The sequence below is a fragment of the Cinclus cinclus genome, chromosome 6 (assembly GCF_963662255.1).
Source record: "Cinclus cinclus chromosome 6, bCinCin1.1, whole genome shotgun sequence".
Classification (NCBI taxonomy): Eukaryota; Metazoa; Chordata; class Aves; order Passeriformes; family Cinclidae; genus Cinclus; species Cinclus cinclus.
Window position 1 is genome coordinate 59484185 of NC_085051.1, and position 19241 is coordinate 59503425.

The following is a 19241-nucleotide window of genomic DNA, read 5'->3' on the forward strand; positions in this document are numbered from 1 at the left end:
TATTTCCTTGTGGCATCCCCATGAGTTTCTTTCTGTTCCCAATCTCCTGCAAATGAGACCTCCCCCCGCCCCTTTCCTCTTCCCCAGGGAGATCTCCCTCCATGCAGCCAGCACTGACACCTCAGGTGCCATGAGCAAGGGTTAGGGCACATCCAAGCTCACACAGATTTGCTCCAAGAGCCCTGAATATTGCACAGGAGGTTGGTGCCCATCTCAGCTTGCTCCTGTTAGCTCCCAATGTGTTATCCCTGATGCAAAGCCACACACCCTGCACTAGACACAGAACGGCACCGGAGTATTTTGGAGGTCCTGCACCCAAACTGGGGTGTAAAAAGGGGCTTGGACCCACTGATTTGCACTCAGAATGGTCTGTGTCCAGCCCACACACCACTGCTACCCTGCTTGAAGCAGATTAAGTCCAAGGCATGCTGATCATCCTTCTGGATCAGTGGGATGACCCCAGGGCTCTGGATAGGAAGAGAGAGGACATCTCCCCTCCTGACGTTGGGAAAAGTTGTGATTTCTGCCTCTTGACTGGGGCAGGGAGAGGATGCTTTCCACCTTGGACCTGGGGTTTGGAATGCATGCTATCCACCTTGGACCTTGGACAGGCAGCTTGGGTCATTGCTGCCCCTCCCCAAAACCACAGCCCACCCACCCCATCTTCTTACCTCTAACCCCAGCACGACAGGACCTCCAAAATCCATCACCCCTCCAACTGGGACCTTCAGGAGCTCAGGGAAAGGCGGCTGCCAGCGCTGCCATCCCCCGGCCCAAAGCAACCCCTCCTTTGTGATGAGTCCCCAGGACAGCAAGGACAAGGGACGGCTGCTCACCTTTCCCCATCACTCGGGTGAACTGCCCGGGCAGGTCACCCTCGGGCAGAGGGGCACCCCCTGACTCGCCCTCGCACCCCGGCAGATGGTGCTGCTGCATCCCGGCTGCCGCAGGGTCCTTGCAGTCCGAGCCTTGGCTGTCCGAGCCCAGCAGGGAGGAGGGGTGGTGCGAGTCCACGTCCCGGCTGGGCTCCTCCGTGCTCGAGCTCTGGGAAGAGTAGGCTTTGATGGGGGTGAGGATCATTTGGTGTAGTTCCTGCAGCGGGACACGCAAGTTGCCTCCTTCCAGGATGTCCTGCGGGTTAAAGTGGAGAGAGGAGGGTTTGTCTTTGCAGGGACAATGGGACATTAGCTGTAAACCACACCCTTACTGTGACCCCCCGGGAGAATTCTCAGCTTTGCTCCTGCTTTAGGATCCTGCTGCATTCCACAGACAACAGCCACGTTTCGTTCGTTCGTCAAGTCTTTTCCTTATATCAGGTGAGTGCTGCAGGGACTGTGTGTGATTATCCATGGATGTGCTCAGACCTGAATCCCCAGAGATAAATGTGCCCCCCTCAACCGCTGGGAACCAAATCCAACAACAATCCAAGCTTCAATGTTTCCACATTTCCGCCAGGGAAATGGCAAGTCTGTGAAAGTGACTGAGCCTAGGAATTTTCAATGCCCGGAGCAGCAAATATCTTGTTTATTCCCCAGCAATCCTACAATCCCAACATTTCAGCTCTATTTCATTGGAATTACATTAACATGGGCTCGTTTCCCATTTCCAGCACTGCCTTCAAGCCTGGCTCCCATTAACTGCTCTGCCCCAAAACCGTTTGCCATGGCACCTTCATGCTCTGGGATCATCTCAGAGCCCAGGACCATGCTGGGATGCAGGAGCCTGTCCTGTGGCAGCAGTGGGGACATCCCTGTCCACTCTGGGATGGGCTGGGGGAGTGGATGCAAAGGGCACTGGGAGGGTTTCGAGGGGAGCAGGTGATTTGTGGTCAGACACAGAAGGAGACACCGCAAGGTGAACTGATATTCCCACAGCAAAACCATTCAGCTTGGAGATCCCGGGGCAGATCCACCCAGGAGGGAGAGAATTTGGGTGCACCCCAGCCTTGCTCCTGATGTGGATAAAGAACTCAGTTTCTGTGGTCATATCCCTGTCCCACTGATGGGAAATGACTGCATTTGGTTTTTAATGTAGCCTGGACCAGAACAGCTCACTGCAGGCTCCTGCATGGTCTGGCTCATGGAAAGAGGCAACTTTTGGAGTGAATCCTGATGCACTGAAGGAAGGGACACTAAGTGGGCACATGGGATGTAGGCAAGCCCTGGAACAGTTGTTGATTCTAATTCCTGCTGCATTCCCAGCTCACTCTTGGACATCTCAGCTCCATTTTTCTCAAAGATCTGGTGTCAGTCTGCTGGGCACTATTTTTTTGGGGAGAAAATCCTGCCCTGCTAAGTAACAGAGAGGGGTGGAGCAGCTCTTTCCAAGAAAGCAGCAGTATTTAGTGGCGAGACACTGCCCAAAAACATCAAGTCCCACACATGCTCTTGTTTAGCAAAAATTGGATGGGAAGCCTGGAAAACCAGAGATGTCACCTCCCAGGGAAAGCAGCTCACAGGCAGCTCCGAGTCCCAGCAAAGCAGGACAGGGTCACAGTGCCACAGCCCAAAACCACCCCTGGAGAGCCCCAAACCAGTCCCTGCCACTTTCCTCCTGTATTTTACAGAATGTCTGGCTGGCTGTGCCAGCTGAGCTGGGCTCAGCACCACTCAGTCAATACCAGATTCCCAAATCCTGGTGGAAGAGTGGAGGAAGAGGCTGCGCAATCAACTGGAAAACACAGAGCTGCAGCCAGCTCCATGCAGCTCCTTGCATTTAATAGTCATTATTAATAACAGAGGTAAATATGGCTTTATTAGCTCCTGCCATACTCTGAGCACAAGCCCATATTATAAATAAATAGTGAAGCAGTGAGCTAAGGAAAACACCAATAAATAGTAACACACCACAGAAGTATTTAAAAGCCCCTAGTGGGAGGCTCTGCAAGTTGCTGTTTGAAGATGGTGCAATTAAATACAATATAATACAGCTATAATAAATAGGGAGAGGTTGGGTGAGCTGCTCCCAGCTACACTGTGGTGCTGCTACTTCCCCAAAAGCCCTTTCTGCTTTTGTTGAAGTGATAAAGAAGTTTCTATTTATTCTCCTTGGAAATTCAAGATGTTGTTCAGGCACTGATGTGGGTGTCTGATGTTTTATCTGGGGACAGAGTGCCCATATGATGCTCCAGGAAAGCTCAAGTCCTTCTGAGCACCCTGGAGCTGGCCAGGGCTACAGGGTACATCCATCCCAGCTAAGTGAGGTGTAAGAGATACATTAGGACCCACTCTGCAAAACACAGCTTTGAGCAATGTGGTCTAGTGGAAGGTATCTCCCCCACCATGGCAGAGGGTTGGAACTGAATGGTCTTTAAGGTCCCTGCCAGAATTCTGGAAGTCTGTGAAATAAAACCTGCATCAGATCCCCATAATATGTGTAATCAAAGATTGCTCCAGCCCAGAATTAATTCCTGGCTTCTTAAAGACACAAGAAATACAGAAATGGTTGTGATTACTTACCCCTTCTAGAGATTTGAGCAGGTTTTGTCTTTCTTTTAGCTTTTGGATACTGATGACTATTTTGTGTCTCGCACCTTTGGTAACATTCTGAAAAAACAGGACAAAACTTGATGTTAACACTTCCACAGGGCAGCTGGCTCAACCCAAACCCTTCCTCTCCCAAACAGAAAGGGCTGCTAGAAATTAATTCCATTTTTGAGTGCAGGGATTTGTGGGGAACATAGAAAATCACTCAGAGACTTGCTGAAGATAGAGATTTCCAGCTAGTCTGTCCCTCCCTGGTGCACCTCAAGGATAATGCAGAGGTGAACCTGAAAGCAGTGGGGGTTGAAACCAGATAATCTTTAAGGTCACTTCCAACCCCAAACAGCAATATTCTATGATTCTACGTCATTTTGTTCAAAGGCAGACAGCCATCAAAGCTCCACTGACTTTAAGGGAGTTGGCTGCACCCCTGAAACTCCTGAACTTAATCCCAACTAGGAAAAAAACTCTTAAGAGCAGCTCCCAGTGATGGGACTTCCATGCCAGGACTCCAGTAAGAACATGGAAACAAAGTTTTTTTCAGGTGTAATGCGAGATTTTTTTCACTCCCCAAGACCCAATTTCCATTTTTCTGCTTCCCAACAACAAGGAAGACACACAAAGGGGCTTTGGAAGTGACATGGGACATACTTGTGCCTCGAGCTGGCATTCAGTGAGGGCCATCATCTCCTCGTAGGTCATCTGGGAGAAGAGGGCGGCGTACTTGTGCAGCCGGAGACTCTTCAGCCAAGCTGGGACATCTGAAGCACAAAGGGAAGGACAGGAGAGCACTGCTGAATTCATGGAATGGCACAGCCATGAGCAACAGCATCAGCAACAACACTGGGGCATCCCAATGGACATCTCAATGAGCTTCAGGGTGGATGGGAGGAAGAACCAGCCCCTGGGTGAGGACACAGGGCTGTGGATGGGGATGGAACAAAGAACCAGCCCCTGGATGAGGACACAGGGCTGTGGATGGGGATGGAACAAAGAACCAGCCCCTGGGTGAGGACACAGGGCTGTGGATGGGGATGGAACAAGGAACCAGCCCCTGGATGAGGACATATCTTCAGAAGTTGGGTTTCTGTGGGAAAGCCACTGGGAGTTAGGCCATGGGGAGCTGGTATTGTGTCACCACACACCAAGCTCCTCATGCTGCTTTCCCAGGTACATGGGAACTGCTGAAACCCATGGAGTGGTTGAGCTTAGGACAAGCAAAGGACTGTTTCGTGGATGGTAGACACTGATTTATGGCATAAGGGATGATGGCATGTGCTGAAAATGGAACCAGCTGCTTAAACAGAACTAGAGGGCTGGGTTTGGGGTGGAAAAATGATGTGCCATCAAAGATGGCTCCACACCCTGCTTCAAAGGGGGACTTGGGACCTAAAACGCACTGACTGAAATGACTTCTTCCTTTCCAGTCACTACCTGCAGTAGTCTGGTAGCACCAGATGGATGGGTACTCAAAAATATATTTATCCTCCTGACATCAACATGGTTTCCCAGTGAGGAACCTGGGAGGGGAATCCTTCCAATGTGACATTCAAACCCCCATAGACTCCTTGACGGGTGTCCTCCAAGGAGAAGGCAATGTGACAACAGGCAGCTGTGCAGGGTTTTGCAGGATTGGGGGTTTGTGGCGACACCCCACAAGGGAGGAGGGCCCTGCAGGTGTCTGTGCTGCAGCACAGCACTGGGCCTGTGATGGCACTTTTCCTTTGTAAAGGCTTCAAATGCTTCACCAAATCGAGACTTGCTTTATTTAGCACCTACAACCCGACAGGAGCTCTGCCACAGCCCTCCCAGCTGATGTGCTCTGCTCCCAGCAACACCTTGTCCACAGTCCTTGTCCCCTTCCCTGCCAGTGAGACACACCAGCGTCCCACTGCTGGGACATCCACCTCATGGTGTGGGTCCAGAAAGTCCCACGCTATTGAGTACCACGTGCAAGCCAAGGATTGTCCATGACCTCTTCCTGAACCAAGGCCCCACCACTGGAAGGGACAGCGCAGGACAGACCTTGGTTGGTTCCCTAAGGAATCCATACATCTGCCAGAACTCTCCTGCTGCCTGGGGTTGATCCCAAACCCACCTTGCATCCAAGCAGAGGATGCAAACAGTCCCAACATGCTGTGTCTTGCTCACACTCTCCAAATCCCAGACACACATCGGGATCCACACGTCACGGGATCCAACTCCTCAAGTGCTGCACAGGAGACCAACCTCACAGCAAACACTGGGGAAAGCAATTGCTGAGCACAGATGGGCTGAAATCCACTCTTTTCCAAAAGTTCTGATACACAACAGTCCCAAAGTCTGTTACCAGCACCCTCTTTAACTGATTTCTGTTAAAAATATATAAAAACCTCTCAGCAAAAAGCCCCATTTCCAGCATAGGCTCAAATCTCAACATGATTTTAACACAAACCCACACCATTCTAGTGACAGCACATTAAAATCTCCCTGATCCTATGTCTGTGCCAATGGCAAAGCCCACAGGGACACATCCAGAAGAGAGATGCAACTTCATGTAGACACTGAACCCTGCAGGAAACCCATCTCTAACCTTTCCAGAAGCAGCTCTTTGTCTTTGCATCAGCCTGTCAGGATCATGCCTTAATTTTGGGGACAGCGATGGTCCCAGAGCCCCTCTGCCAGCAGAGATGGCAATCCTGGAAGCAGACTGGGGAGAAGGACACAGGACACAGAGGGTGTGTTGTGTGTGTTGGAGCTTTCCTCATTCCCACAGGAAAGAGGCAACCAGGAGGTGCAAGGACATCCAAGGTGATTCCATGGTCCTTCTAAAGTCAAACTTCCCAATGCTCTCCACGGATGGGTGAACCACCTGCCTGCAGAGTTACTCTTTCATCAGCAATAACCAGGAGCTAATTGCAAAGTCAAGGCACAGCTGTCAGGAAATTTAGAAGGAAAACAGCTCACCCTGCCATATATACACACAGGACACCTTGGATATACTCCCAGCAGAAACCCCCAGCTCTACCCAGACCTTCCTCCTGGTGCTCCCCAAGCTGTGTCCCAGGAATCACAGAATCCTGGAATGGTTTGGGTTGGAAGGGACCTTAAAGATTATTTAATTCCAACCCTCTGCTGTGGGCAGGGACACAGGAAGGGACACACACACAGACAGACAGATGGGCTCCACGGAGAACCAAGGACCCCTATCTTCCCTTGGAGAAACCAAGAGCTAAGATAAAGCCAAAGGGCATTTTCCCTTCAGAAAGAAAAGAAATGGGAGGCATGAGAGCATAAAGATAAACAGAAGGGGAAAAAAATCGGTGACACTGGGGGGGATAAACTGGCAATGCAGATGGGGATCTGTCATGGGCTCCTCTCATTCCAGATCCCGTGGGTCTGGATCCTCCTGGACACCCTGGAGGGTGTTAAAGAAGGACCAGAAGCAGGGGTGACATCCAGCCACAAGAGCCTGCAGGCACTCAGGGAGACGTGGCTGCAATTCAGAGAAGGGACTTGGCAACCAGAGCAGCTGGTCTGGATGGAATACGAGGCAACCCAATAAAAATGCACCAAGTTGTGCATTTCTGTAGGAACAACAAACGGCACGATCCGAGTGCAGGGAACGGGCAGTCCTCCTCTTCTTCCTTGGTTTTTTTTTTTTTTTTAGGAAAGCTGTGGGGATACAATGGGTTATATGCAGACCATGGTGCTTTGTTATTTGAGGACGATGAGCTACACAGCCACAGGAATGCTGTCTGGAGGCAAACAAGCTTCTGCTCTGCTTCCAAGTCCAGTTTTGGGCAACACACCTTCAATAAAACGTGGACTTTTTTGAAAAAAAAAAACCCGGCGGAGAGAAGCAGGAACAGCCCCAAGTTTAGAAAACATCATCTGGGAAGGCACTGGGATGGCTCAGCCTGAAGAAAACCCAGCTGAGGGGGGAGGACATGGCAAGCACAGACACCAGAGGTTGTGAACATCTGTTCTGCACATCCCTGGACAGGGGGACAAAAGCCATTTGGCTGAGTCAGCAATGGGGGAATCGTGCCTGGAAGTCTGTGAAGAGACAGCCCGAGGAAGGGTGGACATATCCCAGCAAGGAGATGTGTTAAAATGTGGGGGTTATTTAACTGATCATTGCTCGTGGACTGCCTCTGGGTTTTGTGGATTTGGCCACACAGGTTGATGGCACAGCACTGGGAAGTTTCTATCCACGCAGATCCCAGAGCTGCAGCTGTGGATCACAGGGAGCCAAGCTCCCCATGGTCTCCTCCCCAGCTGCTTTGGCAGAAACCATTTGGAGCAATGTAGTGTTAAACAGCCTCCCCCCAGAAGTACTTGCTCCCAAAAAGTTCTCCCTGGCCAGAGAGACTGCAGGACCCGACCTGCCTCTGTTACATTCCTTGGAACCATGAGGGGTTTTTCACACATTTATTTCATGCACATCGAAGTCATCCAGAGCCAAGCCAAATGCAGTCCCACATCACACAGATTTATCCATATCTCAATTTGTCTGTAATTAGACTAAAATCAGACCTTGTGACTGATAAAAAATACAATTATTCCCGTATTCTGATACACCACTGGTTTGTAAACAATCGAGCTGCTTTGCATTAATGCAAATTGGAGTTGTTTAAATCAGTCTGAGAGCTGCAGGGTCATTTTCAGTCTGTTCCCAGGAACACACAGTCCATGTGTTTGCCTAGTTTTTATCTATTTATTCCTCCTCAGCCTGAAGTTTGCTCTCCATCTTTGACTGCAGCAAGTGGGGTTAATTTCTGCCTCGTTTACCACCAGAACCACATATATTTATAGCCAAAATCTCAGTGAAATGTAGGTATAATGGCAAAACCAATCAAAACACACAGGTTAAATTCACTGCAAGCAAGTATCCCGAGCCAAAACTTCCCCAAATACCTGGTGGGTACCAAACATTGCAATGGTAAATCACACGTGGCTTGCTAAGCCTGCTCTAAGCTATTTATCACCACCATTAAAAAAAAATAAAAGAGAAAGAGAAAAAAGAGCACCACTCGCAGCCAAAAGCCACAGGCTATGGAAAAAAATCCAGCTCACAGGATTTTGGGGCAAAACCAGCCCATTGGCACCCAAGTGTAAGACGTCAGATCAGGACCAGCTGCTACTTAAAAGAAAATCCAACGCATTCCCCTAAACCTGAATTCCTAAGCTGGGAAGAAAACGCTGGGAGGCCCCGTTTGGTCAGGAAGATCCTTGCCCAAAACCACCAAGGAACGTGGTTCTCCCCCTCCTGCCTCTGGGTGCTGGGGGGTTGGGGTCTGGTTTGTCACTCACCTTTCATCCCACTCCCTTCCTCCTGGAATGTGTTACGAGCAGAAGGCTGATCTTCTAAATGTTCACTCCCACCACTTCCCGAAGAGGCTACACTGCTTTGTGGAGACAGGGGGGCATGATCAGAAGGGATGCACTGGGGTCCTCTAGCTCGTAAGTCCTCATGAGACATCCATCCATGTCCTAGAGGTTGGTTTGGCACATTCATGGGTGGGGTAAGGGACACAGAGCGTTTCAAAGGGCTGTGGTGTGTCTGGCCTGAGAGAACTGAAAAAAAAAAAAAATAAAATCAAAGAGGTTATTCCCCCCTCGCGGCCCAGGATGCAGCAGAGTCCCCCGAAAAAAAATAAAAAAAATATAAAAAAATCAAATGAAATTATAAAATGTGTTGTTGGTGGCTGGCCATGGTGCCTGGCTGATGGCTTTGCAGAGCCCCTGAGCCCTACCCTGAGCTCTCTGCTTTGCCTCCTGGGAAGCAAAAAGGAAGAACCTGCAAGGAGATGGGGTCACAGGAGTTATGTTGGGCTGCTCAAGGGAAGGTGTTGTGGGGATTCCATCTCTAGGGAAAAAAACATCACTCAAGCAGTTCTGGAGCGTAAAAATCCCCAGGATGGGGATGTCCCCACAGGGATCCAAGAGAAACATCTCTGTCTCTCCCTTTGGGTTTCCAGGCATCAGGACCTGGCTTGTGCTCTGAAGCAGGAGCACTTACACACCTCCCAAAATCACTGCAATGTCCTTCGCATCCATAGGAATGTCTCAGCCTTGTTGAGTCCTACTAAAATTACAGGATCACGGGATGGTTTGTGTTGGAAGGGACCTTACAGATCTCATTCCAACCCCCTGCCATGAGCAAGGACACCTACCACTAGACCAGGTTGCTCCAAGCCCTGACCAACCTGCCCTTAAACACTTTCAAGTACTATCTATGTTTTAAGTACTGAAAAAAGTATTAAAAGATTGTTCCGTTTGCTTAACAAAATTCAAATTCCAGCACTCAGTCACTAAACTGCTGGTTTAACCATAAACACAGTGTATACAATTTAACATACAGGTTTAGGATGCAAACCAGGGGAAATTTCCCTTCTCCAGGAAAATCTGAGGGCAGAGGGGTTACAACAACCTTCCAGCTTACAAGAAAAAGCAGCAAAAACTTTTCAATTTTTTTTTTCCAAACCAAATTTTTAAACTGTACAAAACCTGGGGGAAAGTCATTGTTCTCATGGCTTTTCCATCTAAAACACCAAAGCCCTAAAGCTCCTTAATCCCCTTTTTTAACGTTTACAGCAGTTCACTAAAACCACTCAGACTCCTCTCCATGTTATTACTAAATACAAATGAGTCTTGGTGGAAAACCCCCAGCCAGGTGCACTGTGCTGCAAAGGTTAAGCCAGGCTTAATTCCCAGCTCAAGCCTGGGGGAAAATCCACCATCAAAGCCATCTTGCTGACCAGGAGAGGGATGAGAATGAGGCAGTAGTGGGGTTACAAAAGGAGGGGAGAGAGAAACACCAGAGCACATTTGCATTTATTAACCACCTGCAAAAAGCAGCTGGTACCACAGGCAGCTGCTGGATGAGGCCAAAAAACCTGTGGATTTCTGTAATGTTTAAATAATTCCTACTTCTGAAAGGGTTTTCTTGTGCCAACACGTAACGCTGACATGACGCTCTGCAGGGAAGCACTAGGGTGGCTTATGGGGAAGAATTTGCTCCCTTCCCATTTAAAAACTACATAAACAACTTCCAGAAGTCCCTTGGCAGAAAAGGATGTCAATGAGATCCTGAGATTGCTTCCAGAGCAGTGTTATGCTTCCTAAAACTGTGATGTGATGCAACAGGATGGGGAAGTAGGTGGATTTAAGAAGATCTTGGCGAAGCTTTTTCAGCTCTTGGCTTTGCAACTGTACCCCCAAAGCAGCATCTGTAGATACCACATCACCCTCCCAGGAGAAAAATATATTTAGGATTTAAAACTCCCAAAATATAGGGGGAATTATAGGGAGAAAAAAGGATAAATTGGTTAAAATGCATCACAAGGGCTGAGCATTGTCTCCACACCATCCAGAGCTCTTCTGTTCCTGCTGCCCCCAGCCATGGAGAGAGAATCCACCCTGAATTTGGTGTAGGAAAAACTCTGGTGTAGGAAATGCTTGTGCCCCTTAGATGAAGGAGAGGTGCAGAAGGGGCAAGGAAGACTGGAGCTAACTGTCCCCTTCCAGGAGGTGAAGGGCTGCTCTGCTAACGCAGCTCTTACAGGGTGTGTGCAGACACTGGTACCCAGCAGTGCTCACACCACCCTCTCCCCACCAAAACCCTGCACACAAGATAGTATTTTTGGCATAAATCCAGCCCAGATTCCTTCACGAGCAGCAATACCCCTGCAAACTGCTGCTCTTCCATCTTAATTTTATGTCCCCTAATTAGGAACCGGTGTCGGCTGAAGGAGAAATAATGAACTCCAAAGGATGGCCAGGGACAATTAGAAACCATCCAGTGCAACAGATAAAAATCAGTTCCACTTCTTTCCCTGAGATAATGCAGTGCTGGATCCAAGAGAACACGTTTTGCTAAGCCAAATTTTTACTGAACTGCGAGTCAGTTCACACAGCCCCCTGAGATGCAGCAGGGATAATCCCTCTGCAAATGATGCTGCAAATCCCCAGCTCTGAAACCACCCCAGCTACTCTGGGGACCAGACTGAGATGATTTAAGGGCTCTTAGCACTGGCCTACCTTTAGGGTCTGCTTTCTGCCTGTAATAGACATTGGTGATAATTTGGTTTCTTGTAAATCCTCTTACCCATTTCCATCAGCCCTAAAAAGGCTGAGAATCCTGGGATGGCACCCTTCTTTTACTCTGTAATCCCCCAGGAGATTAATAAATGCCCATATTTATTATATTTATTAATACTATTTATTAATGCTGCTGCTGGTGGTCACATCCTCAGTTTCTTGAAATAAGAGGATGTAGCCAATTATTTCCAAAGCATCAGTTTATTGTAGGTCCTGACCCGAATTTGAACATTCTTTGTGCTTTGTGGATGGTCCAAGGTGAACCCAGGGCTGCTCCTGGCTAAAATAAATGGTCCATGTGGGCTTTAACTTCAGCAGAAAAAAAACAAGTGTGAGTTTATCACCTTACACTCAAGCCTCCTTGTCTTTTACTACAAAAATATTAAGCTTTAATTTAAAAAGGAAACCTAAAATGTTATTCTGGGGCAAGATCACCTTCCAGGACGTGGGTGGGCACAGCTGCCTCTCTGAGTGCTGTGAGCTGGGCAAACCAAGAGGGGAAACCACCACTCCAAAGAGCATCCCACACTGGCACACAGATCCCCTACAGCCTGTATGCATGTCCCACTTCTGGTTTAGAAGTGTTTTCATGCCCTTTAGGTGCTGCAAGACTCTACACAGGCACAGCTTGGTCCAGCTCCTTCCACTGGTGCCCAGTGGGACAGGGGTTAGAGCAGATCATGGTTTTCCTTGGAATAAGCAGGCTGGTGTTGCCTCTTTGCTCAGCCACCATGGCTCTGAGCAGCCAGGGCTGTGCTCAGCCCACACCAGACCAGGTTTCCTTGCAAGAAACCTCTCCATGACCTGCAGAATGGGATCAAGCTCAGGGTAATATTCCCAGATTTAAAAAAAAAATGCAGAGGATGGAGAAGGAGTGATGGCAAGAAAGCTTCCCATGCTAGCAGGCAGCTGCTGACCACACTGGGAGCATCCCTGTGGGACCACCCTGTCCCAGGGCAAACCCAGATTTATCTCAGACCAAAGCCTGGCTGGGCTGGCAGGCACCACAACACCACTTATAGAAACTCTGAAGCTGCAAGTGCTCTCAGCCCCTGAAGCCTTGGGTTTGGGATTTATTTCCCCCCCCCCCCTCCCCCCTTCCCTTTTGAAGTGGTGCTGCCTATTTTGGGAGGCAAGGGCTGATTTCAAGAGGGTTTTTGTGTTCGCTGAGGACCATGTGGAACAGCGTCAGACATTTGTGTTGTGGTTTTTCAGGGTTTTGGGCCAATTTTTTTTCAGCCTGAGAAGGGAAAAGCCACCCATTCCTGTAATTAGAGCTGAGGAATTGGGCTTTGCAGGCAGACCTTCCTCCACACAGCATGGGATGGCCGACAAGGTGCTCACTCTCCCTCTGCCCTTCATGAAATCTGGCTTAGAGTGCTGCAAAAGTCCTTGACAGGATACACGTGTGAGAGTTTCCAGTGAGAACCAAACCCATCACTGGGAGTATTCAGAATGTCTCCAGTCCCCACCATGCCCATGACACCCAAAGGACCAGCACAGGGTCCATACATCACGTTCCAAACATTCCAAACAATATCTTCCCCATGCTTGCAGAAAGGAAAATGGACTGCGAGCTGCATTCTGAACTCTTTGGGAACTTATTTTTGTTTTTTTTAGTCTAAAAATGGCACCTCTTGGCTGCAAAGCTGTTTATGGTGCATCCCCAGGCAGAATTTGATCACATACAGCTCCTTTCCTGGTCTGTTGGTACCTTGAACAGCAGCCTGACCCCAAAAAGTGGGGATGTCTTTAATCCACACAAGGTTTTGTGCAGCCTGGAAGCTCCCCCATGGAGAGGGAACACTGAGCAACCCCCTCACAAAGCAAACCCCAAGTTCAGCTCAGTCCTTCCCTCTGCCTCCTGCTTGCTATCCCAGTCACGACCCATCCTCTCCTCCAGGAAGGTTTCCCTGTGCTGGCAGACCAATGCCCAGGGCTTTTCCAGCGTTTCTTTGCCGAGAACCCTTGGAAAGAGCTGCCAGTGGGTCACACTGCCCAGCTGGCACCCAGCCTCCTTCCTGGGCACCTCATTTACCCTCTCCCCACACTGCCCCAGGCAGCTCCAGCATGGCCAGAGCAGAATCTGATGGAACATTTTTCAGCACAACATCCTCTAACCCTTGGAGCTTCTTCTTTGTGCCTTTTTTCTTTTAATCTCCCTGTGTTCCGTGGCTGTGACTTTAACTGTGTTTGTAGGAGCTGGATAATCCATGTTCTGGCCTCAAACATGGGCTGATATAACCCATGAAGGGGTGAAATTCAGGGTCCTAAATGCAAGAAGCCACTGGGTATAAGGAAAACAGTTGTATTAGGAAATTAGTGGTATTAACCCCCTGTAGCAGGGAAAAAAACCATACAAGCAGAGAGCTACCTCCAGCAGAGAAATGGAAAGAAGCACAGACTGCAGAAAAGACTGTCAAGCAAACCTTTTTTTTAAGAAATGGTGTTTTTAAACACAGTTTCCTGTTCAAGAAACTGAACAGAGAAACAATAACCTGTTTGTTGCTGCTCTCTCTGAGCAGCACATGCGAGGCTCCATCCAGGCTCAGCAGGGATTCCTAACCCTCACAAGGGGTTCTGAAATTCCCTGCATGGCACAAATACACCTGGACCTGCTGTTTGGCTCCAGCAGCAACTGCTGTGGCTGTAATTTACTCATTTGTGTGGCAGCAGGAGTGGAGCTGAATCCAAAGATGTGTAAATTCAGACCTTAGTGGCTGCAGCAATCCCATGGGATGAGCTTCTGGAAGGAAGCCCAGCTTTTCTCACCAAGCAGCAGGAGCTCAGGAGATGCTTTCAAGTTTTTTCATAAAATCCTGGGATGGTTTGGGTTGGGAAAGACCTTAAAGAACATCCAGCTCCATCCCTGCCATGGCAGGGACACCTTCCACTATCCCAGGCTGCTCCAAGCCCTGTCCAACCTGGCCTTGGACACTCCCAGGGATCCAGGGGCAGCCACAGTTTCTCTGGGCAACCTGTGCCAGGGCCTCACCATCCTCACAGCCAAGAATTTCTCCTTAAAATCAATCTAAATTTCACCTTTTTTAATTTAAAACCTCCCCTCCTCGTCCTATCACTATCACCCCATGTAAGAAATCCCTTCCCTTCTTTTTTATGGCCCCTTCAAAGCACTGAAAGGTCCTCAATTCCCATTACAGCATCCAGCAAGGTGGGAACATGACAGAACAGATGTGAATCCAACCAGGATTTAACTCACAGACAAAAGACTGCATGGAATGGTGGCTCAGGGAGGTGGGCATGGGTGGGGATGTAGGATTAGGAATATGTTGCAAGGAGGTGCTGCCCTAAACCACAAGTCTCTTGGGGTAAACACAATGCCCCAGTGTCCAGGCCAATAAATGCATTTTTTCTTCTAAATCTATACACAAACAACAGAAAACCAGTGTTTGTCCCTGGGGAATCCTGGTCCCTTTAATATCAAATGCTGCTGTGCTGAACCAAGCCTCCCTAATTATCCCAGAAAACAGTTTTTGCTACAGGCTCCTGGGAGGAATTCCTCCCCTACTCACAAATGAAGCCACATAAACAGTGTTGGGATGCAGAAACTCTCCTTCCCAAAGTCCTTTTCCACCCAACAGGGACGTCCAAGAACATTTTCTCTGATCAAGCAGCAGCCAGGGCTCCCCACTGCCTCAATCCTGAGGAGCATCTCCCTGCTGAGACTTCCAAGAGCATCAGCTTCTACCACATGTTACACTCCAGATGGAGGAACCCCTCCACCACTTACAACCATTTCAGGAGGCCAACCTGGAGGTTCTGGAGGATGTGCATCCTTTACACAGCAATGTGCAACCTGTGGAAAACCAGGAGTGAGAAATGAAGGGTCTTAAACCAGTCAAGTGAAAGGGGTGAATGTGAAACCTCTGGATTTGCCCCAGGAAACTGGGATACAATAATCCCTAGTCATTAAAAAGCTGTGGAGTGAGAGCAGGGAGGCAGAGTGTCTTTAGCAGTGACAAAATACATGAGGACAATGAATTTCTTATGCGATGTACATCCCACAGACTGAAAGAGACCTGTAACCTTTTCCATCCTTGCCAACTCATTTTGGATTTTCTCCTCCCTTACCTCTTTCTAGCCACTTTTACTCATTCAAGAAAGTTGCCTAGTCCCCCTCTCTTGTAGACAGCATGGGACAAATTTTGCAAGACAAATTCCTCAGCAATTCATCTTTCCTCTGGGCTCCACCTCTTGGGAACTCTCACAACCCATCCAGAGCACCTTCCCCTTCAACCTGGGCTGGCCTTGTCTTACTCCTCCTCTTTCTCTTTCAAAAGCATAAAATCTTACCAGCTCCAGGAGAAAAGAGAAGCCTGCTGGGTCTCCAAGGCCACCAAGGGGCAAACACAGCACCCAATTCCCCACGTGAGAAGATGTAAAAGATGGTCCCCATCAGAGACATCCCATGACAGGGGGAATGGCTTCTCACTGCCAGAGGGCAGGGTCAGATTGGATACTGGGAAGAAATTCTTCCCTGTGAGGGTGGTGAGGCCCTGGCACAGGGTGTCCAGAGAAGATGTAGCTGCCCCTGGATCCCTGGAAGTGTTCCAGTCTAGGCTGGACAGGGCTTGGAGCAACCTGGGATAGTGGAAGCTGTCCCTGCCCATGGCAGGGGGGTGGAACTGGATGCTCTTTAAGGCCCTTTCCAACACAAATCAGTCTGGAATTCTTAAAATTCTGTGACTCCCAAATCCTGAGCCCTGCAATGCTCCCAGCAGCAACGGGACAGCCATGGTTTGCATCATAAACCATGTATTAATTCCTTCCCATTACTGCTCCAAATTAGCTCAGCTTTCCACCTCCTCTACATACCAACAGCAGATGCATCCTAAAAATCTGCCTTCATCATCCTCCAAAACGTTCCTGATTGCTCAGATATTGCCTCACATTCGAGTTATGGCACAGATCCCTGCGCCAGCTAACACGAGACCGCATTGCTCAGCAAACAGGGGGGACTATGGTTACAAGGAAACATCAAATGCAGAACAACCAGCCTGAAATAAAATTGCATAACGCATGGGAACAGCAAAACTTGAGGGGAAAATAAAACAAAATCTAAAAAAAAAAAAAACCCCAAAACCAACCAACCCAACAAAAAAAAAACAACAACAACAAAAAAAACAGCTTCAAGGCTGCCAAAACTGAGCCATTGATTACAGCACATTTGATCCATTTGCATGCAGAGAGCTTTGCTTTGGAGCTGAGATGGAAACAGTCTTAATATAGCTGGAGAGAAAATATCCTCCTTGCACTCTCCTAACTGCACTTTGATAGGAAGCAGCCACAGAGCAGATGGTGCCTATATATAATCACCAGACCTATTATCCCAGCCTCTTTTAGTAATTTGAAGGATGTGATAACCACAAGGAGAGCAGCAAATATTCCCCCTCCCTCCCTCCCTTCCCCTGCTAATTAAAATATCCAAAAGAAAAAAAAAAAAAAGAAAAAAAAAGGGGAGGAAGCTGTAATTATGGTAACGAATAAAAGAATTTCCAAATGAAGTAAATAACTATTTTGTGCACTGTTCCTTTAAACCAGAAGTCAAAAGTTAATTAAATAGCAGCGTGTTACTGAGTCAGGAGAACACAGCCAGTCCCAGTGCAGTGGGGAAGGAGACTGGAGATGCTCCAGATGAATCCAAACCACAGCACTCCCACCCCTCCTCCGTGCCCTCCTGCCATTTCTCTGCAGATGCTGTGTGATGGTGGCGGGAAGGAGAGCTCATCTCTTTCCATTCCTCTACTTGCCAAAGCCCAGGGTTGCACAGATTCAAAGGATGAGCAACGGGAAGGAGATTCTCTCCAGGGGTTTCTTGCTGCATGAAGATGCTCAGGAAAACATCACAAATGTGATTTCGGTCATGCTTTGAGAGAAGGCTGGGCAATGGTGGTGTTGGGATAAGGTCACAGAGAAGCAAGAAAGGTTAGAGGAGGGAATTACTCATAAGGCTCTCAACAGATGTAAGTTAATAGTGGAGGTGCTGAGGAACATCCCTGGCTCCCAGACAGAGCCCTCAGTTCCCTGCTGATGGCTCCAGGGGTGATACAAAGTGCAGACAGGAACCCACATGGGGTGATGGGAAAAGCAAAGCTTCCCTCCAGAGAACAGCAAGCTCCCATGCACAGAGTGACCAGACCTTGCTGTGCTCTGTGCCTGTATCCAACAGGCACCAGGGCGGCTGGAAAAATACACCCAGGTCTAGGAGGGTCCATCCATCAACAAAATCTCCCAGAGAGAGGAGACTGTCCAGGGGTCTGAGAGAATTACTGGGGCTGTCTGACTTTGCTCCACAACCTGGAGAGCATCAATCAGCTGCCCTGGTGGCTTCTGTGCCACTTCCAGGTCAGAAGCACCATTCATTGGTGACAGGAATCCCAGGGACTGTAGGATGCACATAAAACCATTGCTGCTGCCTCCTAACATCCATCCTTGAGACACCCGGACTGCTGTAAGGAAAGTGGAGGTGGCATCAGAGCCACGAGCTTCAATCTCCCCCCATCCCAACTTGCAAGTCAGGGATAATGTCCCACCCTCTTGTCAAGGGACAAGCAACACATCAACAGCAAAACCATGGTAGGCATTCCCTGCCCTGAGCACCCGCAGTCGGTGACTGCACTGGGATTTCACAAGCTGAGAGGGTGGGAACATCCCCAAGTCCTGCTGGAACACAGATTCCCAAATCGGGTGGCCTCATTCCAGCCAGGAAGCTGCAGAGCCATCACTCTGTGAGGAGGGTAAGTGAATTTGGGAGCAGTGCTCTGTAAGAGCACAGAATCACAGAACATGCACAGTTGGAAGGGACCCATAAGGATCATCACATCCAGGTCCTGGCCTTGCATAGGACATCCCAAGAATCCCCTGCTGTGCCCGAGAGTGTTCAAACACTTCCTGACCTCTCTCAGGCTTGGGGCTGTGATCACTCCCCTGGGAAGCCTACTGCAGTGCCCAGCCACTCTCTGGGGGAAACAACCTTTTCCTGATATCCAACCTAAACCTCCTGGCACAGCTTCACACTGCTTCCATGTCTGAGTACAGACAAAACCTTGCATTAAGAAGGTCTGGAGGAAGGAACTGTGTGACCCCAGAGGACACATGTGTGACATGCACACTTTGGGGACAGCCACATGTCTCTGGCTGACACCCAGTGCTCCCTCTCCGACTCACCATCCACTGCAGACCAACCACCACCTGCTCCATGGCTTACCCAACACAGGGCTGTTTGCAAGGGCTAGGGCAGCCCAGAGCACACGGATTGTTTAAGTGCCTGGAAGCATCATTTGGTGCCAGGAGGGCTGGTTTAGGAGCACTCACATGTGCCTGTACCAACCACACGTGGTTATGAGCCACCCATGCTATCATCACCTGGTGCAAGCCACCACTGAGCCCAGCCTCGAGGTCTGCTCTCCTCTTTCCTTTTGGAGCTCCTTCTGCCTTTTGGTGATGTCTCTGCCTCCAAGCATCATGGCTGATGAGGGGTCAAGCACAGGCACAGCCACAAGATCTATCCTGCTGCCCACGTGAAAATCCACTTGCCAGAGCACAGCCACGGGAAATGAGTTCCTTTCACTCTGTCTACTCACTCTGCTTGGCAAGTAGGGATCCCTCACTTGCTCCACACCCTGCTGCAGCAGGATCAGCACATCCCAAAAG

General features: G+C 49.1%; 1 protein-coding gene across 5 annotated transcripts in view; it reads right to left on the minus strand.

Annotated features, from left to right (window-relative positions):
• SAMD4A (sterile alpha motif domain containing 4A) overlaps positions 1-19241 on the minus strand; it is a 95266-nt gene that overhangs the window by 8550 nt on the left and 67475 nt on the right. For 3 of the 5 annotated variants that reach the window (XM_062495811.1, XM_062495816.1, XM_062495814.1), the window contains 4 exons: positions 8778-9041; positions 4134-4243; positions 3459-3545; positions 837-1131 (listed from right to left, as the gene is read on the minus strand). In XM_062495811.1, the coding sequence (XP_062351795.1) occupies positions 837-1131; positions 3459-3545; positions 4134-4243; positions 8778-9041 (756 nt within the window). The remainder of the gene's footprint in view (positions 1-836; positions 1132-3458; positions 3546-4133; positions 4244-8777; positions 9042-19241) is intronic. The other 2 variants (XM_062495812.1, XM_062495815.1) reach the window with 2 other exon arrangements.